The 15,915-nt window shown below is 38.7% G+C and overlaps 1 protein-coding gene across 1 annotated transcript; it reads left to right on the top strand.

Moving 5' to 3' along the window:
- The first annotated feature begins 1,667 nt into the window (after positions 1–1,667).
- On the top strand, positions 1,668–2,270 carry LOC115231505. Its single transcript, XM_029801519.1, has one exon. The coding sequence runs from the start codon at positions 1,668–1,670 to the stop codon at positions 2,268–2,270; it is 603 nt and encodes a 200-aa protein (XP_029657379.1).
- The last annotated feature ends 13,645 nt before the right edge of the window (positions 2,271–15,915 follow it).

The raw sequence follows: 15,915 nt of genomic DNA, 5'->3' as shown, positions 1-15,915 counted from the left end.
AGAAAAGAATCTTCAATTTCTAAAGTTAGACTTCATTGGAAACTATCAGGAGCAGGCAGAGAGGTAAAACTTTATTTCATCCAAAACTAACATTGTTACTATAATAAAACTTCAAGAAATTTTTCATGACAAAAACAGCTATGCTTGCAGCTTTAAGTACACTTTGGAAACAGCCACCAACCCAGACTTTAATGTGGTCATACATGCTGACCAAAGGCCATCTGGAGAACATGCTGGTCGGTTCGTCACACCAACTTGTAATGAGATTGCTGCAGTTATTTGTAGTGAACAGCACAACAAAAGAGATATTCTAAAGCACCGAAACAGCACATTACAGCATATGAATGAGACACACAGGTCCCACAATGCCCGCCAGTATCCTTTTCTATTTGTCAACGGTGAGGATGGATACGATTTCGGCATTCCTCAACATTCAGCAGGCAATGGTGAGGCACATCTTAGAAAAACTGTCGCTTGCATGGATTTCTACGCTTTCCGATTTATGGTAAAAGACAATTCATTCATCCATCTACACCGATCTCATGACCTTTTCCAACAATTTGCTGTTGACATGGCTGTTAAAATGGAGTCTGAGAGATAATGGTTCATTAAATTAAATCAAAAGAAAAACTTCAATCTGAATGCTACATTCATCTACATGATAGAATTAACAACGACGTATCCCCAGACAATTTAGGACAAGTGTGTATTTTGCCTTCAACATTCACAGGGAGACCTGATACATGCATGAGAGGAATCAGGACACCATGACTTACATACATTATGGGTGGCCTAACCTTTTCATGACATTTACATGTGGAAGGAGATTACAAACAACCGTTCCACAGTCAAGCGCCAAGACACAGGCATGATTGCATAGCAAGAGTGTTTTGCCTCACATTATCCAAATTAATCGATTTATTAAAGAAAGGACAGGCTTTTGGGCCTCTCAGGTGTGACATGTACACAGTCGAATGGCAGAAACAAAGGCTCCCGTATGCCCATATCTTGATTTGGTTGGTTACAAAAATCAGTTCAAACTACATCGACAAATTCATTTCTGCGGAACTACTTGAGCCATCGATTGAAAATGACCTCTTCTCTATAGTTACATCAAACATGGTCCATACTCCTTGCGGACATGGATTCAGTATGAAGTCCTCATGCATACACAACAAAAAGTGTACAAAACCATATCCCAGGCAGTTTTTACAGGAAACAGACTGGCGTTGATGGATATCCTTTGCATAGGTGGAGGAGACCTGAAGACAGCTGTGGCAAGCCAATAAAGCAGCGAGCTGGCAGAAACGTTAGCACACCGGGTGAAATGCTTAACAGTATTTCGTCTGCCGTTACGTTCTGAGTTCAAATTCCACCATGGTTGATTTTGCTTTTCATCCTGTGGGTCAATGTAATCGACTTAATTACCTTTGTCTGTCTATGTTTAGCCCCTTGTGGGCAATAATGAAATAGGAAACATCGCATTGGCTGTGGCTTCTTTCGGCATTACAGCAACTTTGCTGCCTGGTGGCAGGACGGATCATTCTGCCTTCAGTCTTTCTCTGAATGTGGCATCCACTGAGACACCCATGTGCAATATCAACTAATCTTTTGGAAAAGCACTAGTGTTAAACTGCTGCCTACAAATTGTTTGGGACAAATGCACAATGGCTCACAAGGCAGCTTTCAAGGCATTAGACTGGTCATTCAGAGACATCAGGGACTGTCAAGAACCAATGGGAGGTGTCATGTTTCTGTTATCTGGAGACTTCAGACAGACTCTGCCTGTAATCCCAAAAGGCAAGCGGGCTGATAAGGTTGCTGCATGCCTTAAGGCCTCCCAACTTTGGCATTATATAAGAAAGCTGACACTTTCAACAAACATGAAGGCACAACTGCAAGGTGATGAGACATCAGCAGGTTTTATTGCTGCCAATTTGTTGTTGGGTGGTGGAAAAGTCCCACTCGATGGAGATGGTGCAGTGGACCTCACTGGGATTTACAGATGCAGTAAGTCAATTGTTGAGTTATGGACATCTGTTTTTCCTAAACTTGAGAAGAACTGCACAAATCAAGAGTGGTTGTGTGTACGTGCAGTATTGACTTCAGAAAACTACATAGTTGGAAGTATCATGCTGTGCTTGACTGGAAACCTTGATTCTATTGCTGATTCGGACGAAGTTGTTAATTACCCAACAAAATTTCTTAATTCCCTAGGCCTCCCGGATTGCCTCCACACTTATTGCAACTTAAGAAAGAAGTCCCTGTAATGCTCTTCAGGAATTTGTAACCCCTCAGACTTTGCAACGGCATGTGTCTGGTCGTCCATAAGGCGATGCCTCATGCTATTGTGGCAACAATACTTATAGGATGTGGTAAGGTGGATACCGTCTTCATACCAAGGATACCTCTCATTCCCTCCAGTAAAGACATTCCTTTTACATTCAGAAGGCTTCAATTCCCTCTCTGGCTCAGTTTTGCCATGTCAATTAACAAATCACAGGGTCAGATGCTGATGGTCATAGGGCTTACTTTAGAAGAACCGTACTCCTCCCACGGTCAACTATATATTGGCTGCTCTCAAGTGGGGAGCCGGCATAACCTATTTGCTTTTGCAACTTGCGAGAAAACCCAAAATTTAGTCAATAAGGAAGTTTTGTAGGCACCCTATCCACCGAGTATTCGCTGTTTTTTTGTATAAGTGTATCCGTGTGCTATATTTGTCCTTTTGACAATATTATGTATGCCTCTGAGGTTGGTCTTGCTATATGTTATAAATGTTGAATGTCTCTGTTTTCTACATTTATATGTTGCTATCACAATTTGCTATTGATGTTCCATGGTTTTAACTTAATTAATCTACTTTTCCCTAAATCTTATTTACACATTTTTTAACATTCCAGCATGATCTTGCCAAGGCCGTTTTTGTGGCCACCAACTTTTACATGCTTTTCTAGGTTACAACCTTAAATAATAAGCAAAGCAAATATGACACACCAAAGTGGTGTGGAGGACTTCTTAAGGGCCACCACCTCTAATTGGAGTCGTCTTTGCTGACAGCTCTGCCACTGGGACTTTTAAGAGTGAACGACCCAAGGCCCTCTTCAGGCCCACGAAGTTTAAATTGTTACTATCGTATTCATCTTTGCTGGCAGCACCACCACAGAGATATTTCAGCGTGAATATTCAGAGGCCCTCATTATGGTCAACACTTGTAAATTATTACTTCTATAGTTGTATTTGATGGAAGTCTTTCGGCTCATGTGAACAACTACTCCATTGAGAGTTATGCTGGGCAACGCCGGGTACCTCTTCTAGTTCTTATAATAAGACAGTAGCTTAACTTGCCTAAAAAGAGAGGCAGAAGTTATAAGGAGGTGAAGTTTGTTTTAAATGAAGTAATGTTTAAGAAAATATTTGAATGATGATAGAGAACTATAAAAAAAGTAAATACAATAAATTCATTGGAAGTTGAAGTTGCATTTTCTATCGTTATATATAACATGGGACAGTACATTATATACATATATATATATATATATATATATGTATATGTATATGTATATGTATATGTATATATATATATATATATATATATATGTATATGTATATATATATATATATATATATATATATGTATATGTATGTATATGTGTATATATATATATATATATATATATATATATATATATATATATGTATATATATATATATATATATATATATATTTATGTATATATGTATGTATGCATGTATGTATGTATTTGTATATATATGTATCTTAATATATAAAAAAGAGTGTGTGTGTATGTTCCTTATGCATTCAAAAACTGAGCTGCTGATGTTGATGTATGAGGTATCAAAAGATTCAGTAATATTTCGGTTACCAAATAAAGTATTTTTTTGCGCAACAACTTTTCCTTACTACAAAGACAACATTGAAAATGAGGTCGGGTCACACAATTTTGAGGTCTTTAGCTAAAGGAGGCATCTCTGCCTGAACAATCTATGTTTTAGAGCATAATGAAAAAATGTTTAACATACATAGGCGTAAGAGTGGCTATGTGATAAGTAGTTTGTTTATCAACCACATGGTTCTGGGTTCAGTCCCTCTGCATGACACCTTGGGCAAGTGTCTTCTAGTATAGCCTCAGGTCGACCAAAGCCTTGTGAATGGATTTGGTAGATGGAAACTGGAAGAAGCCCATCGTCTATATGTATATATATATATGTGTGTGTATATGTTTGTGTGTCTGTGTTTGTCTTCCCAACATCGTTTGACAACCGATGCTGATGTGTTTACATCACCGTAACTTAGTGGTATGGCAAAAGAGACTGATAGAATAAGTACTAGGCTTACAAAGAATAAGTCCTTGGATCGATTTGCTTGACAAAAGGTGGTGCTCCAGCATGGCCACAGTCAACTGACTGAAACAAGTAAAAGAGTAAAAGAGATACATGGAGTTTTACCAGGGAATGAAACTTTGAAGGTGTACCATCAACTTATTAGTATTATTTAGTATATAACCTTTTAATGTGAAGAATGCTTGTCTATGTTTTGTTTAGCCCAGAGTTGCCTATGATGTAGGAGACCCATTGCATGGATTTTTTTTTTCTTCCGGAAATATTGTAAATCTGTGACTTACTTTTGATGAAAGGGTGTGTTTTAAGAGAGATTTGGCTGCTATTTGTAGTAGCTCAAGTTAACACAGACACACCACTGCATGTGTGTATGTGTGTGTTCTGTTGTGGTGAAAAAAGTACTTTTTCTTGGAATATTTTGCACCATAATTTTTAAAGAAATCTGGACATCTTTCTGACTGCTAGCCATTCAACTTCAAATTACAATTGTACTTGATTTAACAACAAATGTAAACTCACGCACATACACACATATTAGGTGCAAGAATGACTGTGGTTGAGAAGTTTGCTTCTCAACAACATGGTTCCACATTCAATCCCTCTTCATGGCACCTTGAGCAAGTGATTTGTACTATAGCCCAAGGCCAACCATAGACTTATGACTGAATTTGGTTGACAGAAACTGCAGCATTGTTCATCAGAAAATTATGATAAACATGTTTATAAAGAAGAGTTTTTTGCTTCATACTCCTCATCTGCTGATTCTGCCCGTAAAAAAAGATACAAATAATACAGTGTGGCTGTAGGTCATAACACCTAGACAATGACAAGGTGCATTGCTAGTATATATATATTTATATATATATATGTATGTATATAAAATACAGTGTACATTTAAACACATTAAGAGTTTTCCATCACAGGAATCCCTTATGCTAGAAAGAACAGCTAAAGTCCAAACCACTAATTAGGGATAAATTCTTGAAGGGAATGAAAAATAAAAACATTTATCATCTATTTCCTGGACTTCACCTAGCAAATTATTTTATTTGCTAAAATAAGTCAGAAACCATGGTCCAGGAAATAGATGGTAAATGTTTTTATTTTTCATTGCCTTTGAGAATTTATCCCTAATTAGTGGTTTGGACTTTAGCTGTTCTTTCTAGCGTAAGGAACTGTTATGATGGAAACCTCTTAACGTGTTTAAATGTACACTGTATTTTATATGAATAATATATAGTCTATTGACTAATTTTTCTATACGCTAGGCCACTGGTAGTAAAAATTTCTAAAACCTATATTGCCCTGATATTATTAATTATATATGTATATATTTATAATACAAATGGAGAAACAATTTAGTTGGTTCATCAGCTTTCAGATATTAGAATGTTGACTTATTTATTCATTTAACAAAAATGAGAACCTTAATAGCATACATATATACATTATAATTCAATACATATAAGATAAGAATACAATTATAAAAATCATAATATAAATTAGAACAAATATAGTAGAACAAATATAGTATTATTGGACACTCAGGAAGGAAGGAAAGAAGGAGGGTTTAACGTTTCGAGTGGAGCTCTTCGTCAGAAACATAGGAAAAGGAAAGATCCAAAGAAGGGACGATGGAGGAAAAAAAATCGGCAACGGTACACACGCGGTCACATTTTAAATATATATATATATATATATATATATATATATATATATATATATATATAAGAGACCAATGTGTACGTACGCTGCTATATCTTTTTATATATGAAAAATGCAAAAAAGGGACAAGAATGCAAAACATCCAGTTAGGTGATACAAAAAGGGACAACTCTGAAAAAGTATCCACAGTGATTTTGCAAGAGCTTGCATGATTTTAGGAGAACTGATTTTAGGAGAACTGTCGGTAATCCATCTATGGCTGATGTTACATCTTTGATATTGATATAATCATGGCTGTCATTTTCCATGTAGGTCTACAATGCTTCTTTACATGTTTTCCATTGGAGAAGTGCTTATTTAGTACTTCATTTATCCTCTTGAGATCTGCAGTTAGTGAGCCTTCTTCTTCAAACAGTGGCCCTCTCTTGTGCACCGAGGCAAACACTTTTGTGAACTTGTTGAAGGCTTTAAGATTTATTTTTATATTTCCAGCAGCCTGGTTTCTATTTCTATGGGAGAGTCTGAGTTTATTTTTTTATCTTTAAAAGTCTTCCTTTGAAGAGAGATTTCTTGCTGTCATCAAGTTGTTTATGTAAGTGATTGGAGATCTTGATTTTACATCTCAAAAGAACTCTCCTGTTTCCAAAAATAATGTTTTTGAATGTTGTCGCTGTCTTCCCTGGGACAAATTTAACGTACATAGCTTGCATTATTGACATGTATTCTTTAAGTGTCATACCAATGTTTTGCATAGAGTAACTTTGAAGCCAATTTTGCTGGATAATCCTTTTTCAATTGACTTCCAGTCAGCCTTGTAGAAGTTCAGACTGGATAGAATTTGGGTACCATCTATGTGAAATACATCGGTAATTGGTTTTGGATTGTACATTGTCAGTTCTGTTGTGGTCTGGGAAGATTGTTGGTGATATCTTCACATCTCTTAGTATAAAAGGCAGATTTTATCTGCCTCCCTTTGGGAGTTATAGAAATCTACAATATAGGATTTCTTCAATTACAATTTACCTAGCATTTTTAAGAGTAGAATGCATCGGGTCATGCCAGGTCCAGTTTTTAAAATTTAAACTCCAATTAAGCAAAATTTACAGAAAACTCACATTCTAGTGTGTGTGTCAAATGCTTTTCTTAGTCTGGTTTACATCACATGCAAACGCACACACACAGTGTGCAACGAATGAAATGAAAGTAAATAGCGACAGACTGATTTGAGGAAGACTAAACTGAAAGTATTTAAACCACTACTCAAAAAATAAAAAAACACAGCAAACAGAAACAAATACATACATAACGATTTACTCCTCACACAATTTCTTCAATTAGAGTGTACCCATGATTTTTCAGAGTACTTCAGTGGGTGATGCCATAAAAAATTTCTTTCAATTTTACCACCAATTAAGACAAAATTCGAGAAAACTCAATATTTTAACATATCACTCCGAAAGCATTGATGTACATGTGTGAGTGTGTGTGTGTCATTCCTCACACACACGCATACACATACATATACAACTACATACAACTACATACACATACAACTACATACAAACACGTGTGTGTTTGTTATTAAAAAAGGCGCCAAAACACAACTCACTTATCATTCCAACACATTTGCAAAGACACACGGACGGACAGAAAAGGTAAATTGGTTTTTATTTTACTCTGTATATATTTTATTATATAATATTATATATAGATATATGTATATATAATTGCAGTATGAAACTTATATATAGTTATTATAATAAGAGATTAATAAATGTATGCATCCGTTTAACCCTTTCGTTACCAAGCCACCCGAATTTACCTATTCATATTTAAATGAGAATATCAGAGCAAATCTCTTTAGTACATTCGTGAAAACACGTATTATACTTCGTAAACACTTCAACTACAGTTTTGTACAAAAATCGAAGTGTAATTTTAATTCCGTGAATTATGGGAGATTTTTTTCCGAAATTTGTTCCTATTGTGTTTTCAAAATTTGTAATTCTGACAAAAAATGGATACGAATTTCATTATATCAAGCAGCGAGTCAGAATTCGAAGGATTTTCTACTGAAGACCTTCATAAATCTAACTCTATGACTGAAAAAAAAAAGCATCTTTATATAAGAGAGAAGTTGTGTGTCTGTCTCCTACGATTTAGATTCCTAACTACTCCCACATTTTGCGGTGCAGTTTAACCAAAAGCGGGTATCTTATAGTCGTGATTCATATCGAGCCCTTCTGGGTATTAGCGTGCGTCTACGATGAGTCTACGATTTAAAAAAAAATTACCCTCATATTTTTCCATTTTAATGCATTTTTTTCGCTTTTATATAAGGGAAGTAACTCTTTAAAAATATCTACGATGTGTCAACGATTTAAAAAAAATTTACCTTAATTTTTTTTCAATTTTTGATGCATTTTTTTGCTATTTTTTGGCTATAACTCTCTAAAAATGCTTATATAGTTATTTCCCTTACAACCCGAGCAACGCCGAGCGATACTGCTAGTTGTAGATAAGACCTACATTGTTGATGGAACAGAGGCCTACGTTATCATTCTTGGTTGGAGAGAATATTGTTTGCCCCATGAACAGCACTTTTCTGGAGTCAAGTAGAGTTTCTGCTTGATTATGCTATTTGCATGCCATTCCTGAGATTATATTGTCTTCCAGCTCTCTGATGGTGGAAAGTTGAAGTCACCCATCAGAAGTATACTAATGAGTTGATCCAGCTTTGTTATCATACATACATTTATATATATATATATATATATATATATATATATATATTCCTTATAAGGAATTCCTTATAAGCCAGTGGACGATTGTATCCCCTCCTCATTACTCGCTACACCTCCAGAGAAAACACGGATTTTCAAAAATGGCCAGCTAAGACCTTAACTTTCAACCTGTTACTTTCATATTTTTAAGCGTTTGTTTGGATACCTTGATCTGCTCCCCTTTCGTTTCTCTATTTATCTCTAAACATGGCGTCTTCATGCATTTTTAAACTCCACCTTTACCTTTACTTTCAGCGCCATCTTCGTTGTTTATTCCATTCTCCTTCAAAATATGCTCCCTCGTATCATATCATATCATATTTATTATTTATTTTTTCATTCTCTCTTTGGTTTTCATTCATTTATCTAATTATTTTTCCCCTCAAATTCAGTAATTTTATTGCAGAGAAAATTCCTTACGAATTATATTCAAACTAGTTGCTTCGATGTTCGTGCCCGCCCTCCCACCACCAATACCGGAAGTTTCTACCCCTGTCTTACTTAACTACCCCCCACCCCCACTCGCACCACTATGTAGGGTTTATCTGATCATATAGCGCAAAAAATTGTGAAATGTATGCAGGTTGTAGTCTAGTGTTTCCATATGAAATCTGCCAAATGCAAGCTTTCTTTTCAGGTACATGACACGGCTGTCCCTCATCCCAGGGTCTCAGAAGCCCACACCTCCCACACCCTCAGAGTTGGCACACTCAATGTTGGCACATTGAAAGGTATGTCTGGAGAGATTGTAGAGCTGCTTGAACAGAGACGTGTGGATGTATGCTGCATCCAGGAAGTAAGGTGGAGAGGAGGTTCCACTAGGCTCCTCACAGGCAAGGAACACAGGTACAAGATTTTCTGGGCAGGGAACACTGACGGGGTCGGGGGCGTGGGTATACTTCTTGCGGAGAAATGGGTAGATAAGGTAATCGAGGTAGTCAGAGTAAGTGACAGAGTAATTAAAATTAGATTAGTCCTTCACCATAGGACAGCTACCATCATCTCGGCATATGCCCCTCAACCAGGGCTACCGGAAGGACAAAAAGACCAATTCTATGACACCCTATTGCGGACTACCTCGTTGACAAATGACAGTGACCTTCTCTTCGTGGCAGGTGATTTCAATGGACATGTCGGATGGCATGTCGGGAGCTTCCATGGCGTCCATGGAGGCTACGGTTTTGGCTCTCGTAATGAGGAGGGAACCAGGCTGCTGGAGTTCTGCGATGCAAATGACCTTATGGTCTGCAATACCAACTTCAGGAAACCCACCTCTCACCTAGTCACCTACCATTCTGGCAGACACACCAGTCAGATTGACTACATCCTTGCCAGAAAAAGGGAAAGAGCGCTGATTATAAATGCCAAAACCTTTCCAGGCGAAGAATGTACTCCTTAACATAGATTAGTAGTTAGCGACTTCAGGATCAGAGCTAAATGGTTGCCCAGAAGAAGACCAGCTTGGAGGAGAAGGGTCTGGAAGCTTAAAGATCTTGCAAATGGACAGAGATTTAGAGACATACTACTCGAAGCCTTTGACGAAATAGAAGGGGATATAGCTTCACTTAATGGGGAAGACAACTGGAGATTTCTACGGGACAATCTGCTGACAGCCACTGACCAGATCTGTGGATGGAGCAAAGTACCATCTCGACCCAGAGTAACATGGTGGTGGAACACTGTGGTTGACAGGGCTATTAGACAAAAGAGACAGGCTTGGAAGGACTGGAAGAATGGTGGTAGCAGGGAATTGTATCAGACAGCCAGAAGGGAAGCTAGGAGACAGGTTTATTTAGCCAGAGGGGAAGCGGATAAGAAAAAATTTGCCAATGTTCTGAGCTGTGAGGATGAAAGACTTGAGGTATTTCGCGTTGCAAGACAGTGTGTGAGAGAGAATCGTGATGTGGTAGGAGAGAAGTGTGTTCGCATGGATGATGGTTCACTTGAACTAAATGAGGATGCAAAGAGAGAGGTTTGGAGATGCCACTATGAGAGGTTGCTGAATAAAGAAAATGAATGGGATAAAGAGTGTCTGCCGAATGTTGACCCAACAGAGGGAGCTAAGGCAATTAGAAGCATGAAGACAGGCAAAGCCCCAGGCCCATCAGGAATTACTGCAGAGATGCTCAAAATATCTGGCAGTGTCAGCTATAACCTAGTCACCCGTATAGTCAACTAGGTGATACACGAAGGAGTCATACCCAATGACTGGTGTAGATGCATACTAGTCAACTGCTACAAAGGTAAAGGTGATGCCCTAGATACAAATAATTACAGAGGTATCAAGTTGTTGGATCAGGTAATGAAGGTTACGGAGAGGGTCATAGCCCAACTAATTAGAGAGAGAGTTAGTTTAGATGAGATGCAGTTTGGGTTCGTGCCAGGGAAAAGCACCACTGATGCTATATTCCTGGTAAGGCAGCTGCAGGAGAAATACCTAGCCAAAGATAAGCCCCTGTACCTGGCTTTCGTTGACATGGAGAAAGCCTTTGATAGGGTCCCCCGATCCCTCATCTGGTGGTCAATGAGGAAACTAGGGATAGATGAATGGCTGGTGAGGGCTGTGCAAGCCATGTACAGAGATGCCGTAAGTAAGGTTAGGGTTGGCAACATGTACACAGAAGAATTCAAAGTAGAGATTGGGGTCCACCAGGGTTCAGTACTCAGCCCCCTCCTATTTATCATAGTCCTCCAGGCAATTGTGGAGGAATTCAAGACAGGATGCCCCTGGGATCTCCTCTATGCTGACGACCTTGCTCTAATTGCTGAGTCACTATCAGAACTGGAGGAGAAGTTCCAGGTGTGGAAGGAGGGATAAGAATCGAGGGGCCTTAGAGTCAACCTAGCTAAAACCAAAGTTCTAATAAGTAGAAAGGTAGACAATCCACAAATGTCTTCAGGAAGATGGCCCTGCTCGATCTGTAGAAAAGGTGTAGGTAGAAACTCTATAAGATGTACCCAGTGTAAGCTATGGACACATAAGAGGTGCAGCAATGTCAAAGGTAGGCTAACTGGGAAGATAGTTTTTGTATGTGGCAGATGCTTGGGAGCATTGACCTCCGAAAATCTGCAGAAAACAACTTCTGTCACTTTCCAGGGGGAAAAACTAGAAGTAGTTGATAGCTTCCGTTATCTAGGTGACCAAGTCAGTAGTGGGGGTGGGTGCGCTGAAAGTGTAACTGCTAGAATAAGAATAGCCTGGGCAAAGTTTAGGGAGCTCTTACCTCTGCTGGTGACTAAAGGCCTCTCGCTCAGAGTAAAATGTAGACTGTATGATGCATGTGTACGAACTGCCATGCTACATGGCAGTGAAACATGGGCCGTGACTGCTGAGGACATGCGTAAGCTCATGAGGAATGAAGCCAGTATGCTCCGATGGATGTGTAATGTCAGTGTACTTACTCGACAGAGCGTTAGTACCTTGAGAAAAATGTTGTACCTAAGAAGCATCAGTTGTGGTGTGCAAGAGAGACGATTGCGCTGGTATGGTCATGTGGCGAGAATGGATGAAGATAGGTGTGTGAGAAAGTGCCAATCCCTAGCAGTTGAGGGAACCTGTGGAAGAGGTAGACCCAGGAAAACCTGGGACGAGGTGGTGAAGCACGACCTTCGAACGTTAGGTCTCACCATGGAAATGACTAGAGACCTATGGAAGTATGCTGTGCGTGAGAAGACCCGGCAAGACTAGTGAAGCCATAACCCATGGCCCCCACCAGGGACGTAGTCAGTCCACCTGTGCATACCTTCCTTCTTGTGACACTTGTGAAGACCTGTTGAAGCAAGTGAAAATAAAATCAAATCAAATCAAATCAAACCAAATCAAAATAGATGAACATCAATGGAATTTGTATCTTTGTGGTACCAGTGCCGGTGGCACATAAGAAAACCATCCGAACGTGGCCGTAGCCAGTACCGCATCAACTGGCCTCTGTGCTGTGGGCACGTAACAAACACCATCCGATCGTGGCCGTTCGCCAGCCTCGTCTGGCACCTGTGTCGGTGGCACATAAAAAACACCATCCGAGCGTGGCCGTCTGCCAGCCTTGTCTGGCACCTGTGTCGGTGGCACATAAAAACACCATCCGAGCGTGGCCGTCCGCCAGCCTCGTCTGGCACCTGTGTCGGTGGCACATAAATCACCCACTACACTCTCGGAGTGGTTGGCATTAGGAAGGGCATCCAGCTGTAGAAACACTGCCAGATCTGACTGCCCTGGGGCAACCTTCGGGCTCGCCAGACCCCAGTTGAACCGTCCAACCCATGCTAGCATGGAAAGTGGACGTTAAACGATGATGATGATGATGATGATTATATATATATATATATATATATATATAATATATATATATATATATATATATATATATATATATATATATATATATATAATATATATATATATATATATGTATATATATATGATATATATATACATAAATACATTGTCCTTGTGTGTGCCCTCTCTGCACAGTTAAACCTCTGGATCAATCTGTAGCATATTTGGGTTACATGAATAATTTGTCCTTGAAAATAATAATACGGCTTTGATTTATTTTTTTATTAAAAATAAATAATATTATTGCTTTATATATATAATAAAGATTTACTTCTTCGAACCGTTTGGTCAATGTCAACTTCCTGTGTCTGGTATTCTGACATAGTAACTAAGTAGCCAGCTATTTACAAATACACACACACACACACACACACACACACACACACATATGTATGATCATTACATTTGTGATGGTTTCTGATAAATATTAATTTCTAAGGGTACTTTCATCTTTTATATTCTTCTCCAGCTTTCTGTTTGTGTATTTGTACATTCAAGCTCATTTCTGTAAAAATTCTCCAATGTCAACAGGTCTGTTTCATATATAACTATTACCACCACAACGATTACTATCACTGCTAACCACTGCCACTTCTACTTTATACTGTCACTATGACAACTAAAAGTTCTGTCACTAATACTTATACTACAAATACTACTAATGCAACCACCACCACCACCACTACTACTGTCATCATCATCATTAATTATCAAGCTGACAGAATTGCTAGCACGCCATGTGAGATACTTAGCGGTACTTCCTCTGTTGCTATGTTCTGAGTTCAAATTCCGCCTAGGTCAACTTTGCCTTTCATATGTCAACAGATCTGTTTTATAAGACATATATTTGTGTGTGCCCTCTCTGGATGGCCACACTGCTGGTGAGATGGTCAATGATCTCATAATTCATAAATCTTTAGCAACAGTCAACGGCTCTGTGAGTGAGCCATCTTAGCTCCACATAATGATGCAGTCAACAAAATCAACTGGAATTTCTTGCAGCCCTTGCCAAGGCAAAAGAACAGTCTTTCAAATCTCTCAAACACCGTCATTGATCCAGGTCAGGCTGTAGTTTTCCAACTGAGTTCCTGAACTCTCTACAGCTATCTGAGAAGCCACCTCACCACTTAACACTTAAAGAGCGGACACCAATCATGCTGCCAAAAGATTTGGATCCACTTTGTCTGTGCAATGGCACCAGACTGGTGGTGAAAGCGATGCAACCCCATTTCCTAGCAGCAACAATTATGACTGGGAACTATAAGGGTGAAGATGTCTTCATTCCATGGATCCTGTTAATCCCATATGACCTCTCCTTTGAATTTAAACGGTTCTGGTTCCCAGGGAACTAAGTTTCATTTTGTCAATAAACAAATCTCAAGGAGAGTCTCTCAAGGTTGTTGAACTTCACTGTGCTTCTCTCATGGGCAATTATATGTAAGATGTTCATGAGTTGGACGTTCCCCAAACCTTTCATGTATACACAATAAAAGGACACACTTAAAACACTGCGTATTTAGAAGCTCTAGAATCTAGATCATTAAAAGGCGATTGATATCCAAATTTGTTTCAATACATTTGTTTATACTCACATCATCTGATAGAAATTTTGTTAAATGTATTTATAAACAGGAGAGGAGCACCTGGAGGGCAGTTCTCAATTTATGCAGTTTTCAGGTTCAATATGTTTCAAATAGTACTGACAATTGAAGGTGATTGCAAAAACAAAGAACTACCTGCATTTTTAAACAATTTTAACAATGAGAAATCAGACAAACATATATATGACCAATATACAGTTGGTACCTCAGCTTATTAGCTGTTGAGAACTGCATAAATCCATGTTTCATTTTACTTAGAGATTAGAAAGCATAGTTAAAAATCATTACTTTCAATTACCTGGGAAATGTCGGGGTATTAACATATGAAATTGGTACCTCAGCTACTAGAAGGGGAGACCTGCATAGTCTATGTTTCATGTCAGTTAGAGATCTAGAAGTCTTTTACAAATTTCTTTATTTTCTTTAACCTGGTCAACATTGGGTATTTTTTGCTAGCATATTATATATATATATATGGTAAAGGTGGTTGATCCTGCGAAATAGCAGTTAAATCAATTGCTGGCAGGAGAGGAAATGGAATCGACAGATAGATCGCTAGTAACACAAAAGGCAAAAGTGCAAGCATGCTGGTGTGATGCGCGACACAGATAATTTTCTCTGTTAAGTTACGTGACCAACAGGAGTCTAACAGGGAAAAATAATTACGCCTAAAACATGGGCGCAGCGCATGTGAACATCCGACGTTCTATGAGTCGGGAAAAGAATTAAGCTAACGCAAACGTGTTGCAAAAACAAGGCAATACACGTGCGAAGCAAAGGCGCATGAAATGCAATAGGGCTTGCCAGACCGAAAAACAGCAATGAATATGCCAGTGGTTGAGCGATATATGCCTCGTTCGTACAGGAACAAAAGTATGACATGCTGGCGCGTTATAATGGACAAACAACCCTCTCTATGTATACGTGACTGACAGTAGGGTCTACAGAAATGAGGTGTGTCCACAAAGGCAAATTAGCATGGAAAAAACAAGCGAGGAGAAAAGCATTGTGAGGAGTATGTATGTGAGAGAGATAGCATTTATGTTGTGTGTACGTGTGTGCGGACAGAATATACAAACAAGGTGAATGCGAGCAAAATAAAAAAATACAGCGCATAGAAAAAAATACAGCGCATAGAAAATGTCTCTCAGGGCTATCTCAGACAATG

The sequence above is a fragment of the Octopus sinensis genome, unplaced genomic scaffold (assembly GCF_006345805.1).
Source record: "Octopus sinensis unplaced genomic scaffold, ASM634580v1 Contig18666_ERROPOS577359, whole genome shotgun sequence".
NCBI classification, from domain to species: domain Eukaryota; kingdom Metazoa; phylum Mollusca; class Cephalopoda; order Octopoda; family Octopodidae; genus Octopus; species Octopus sinensis.
The sequence above is the reverse complement of the archived record's forward strand: the minus strand, read 5'-3'. Positions and strand labels throughout refer to the sequence as shown.

Bases quoted from the DNA above. Each gene is read 5' to 3' on its own strand.
- LOC115231505 (XM_029801519.1), top strand. From the start codon at position 1,668: ATGGCTCACAAGGCAGCTTTCAAGGCATTAGACTGGTCATTCAGAGAC.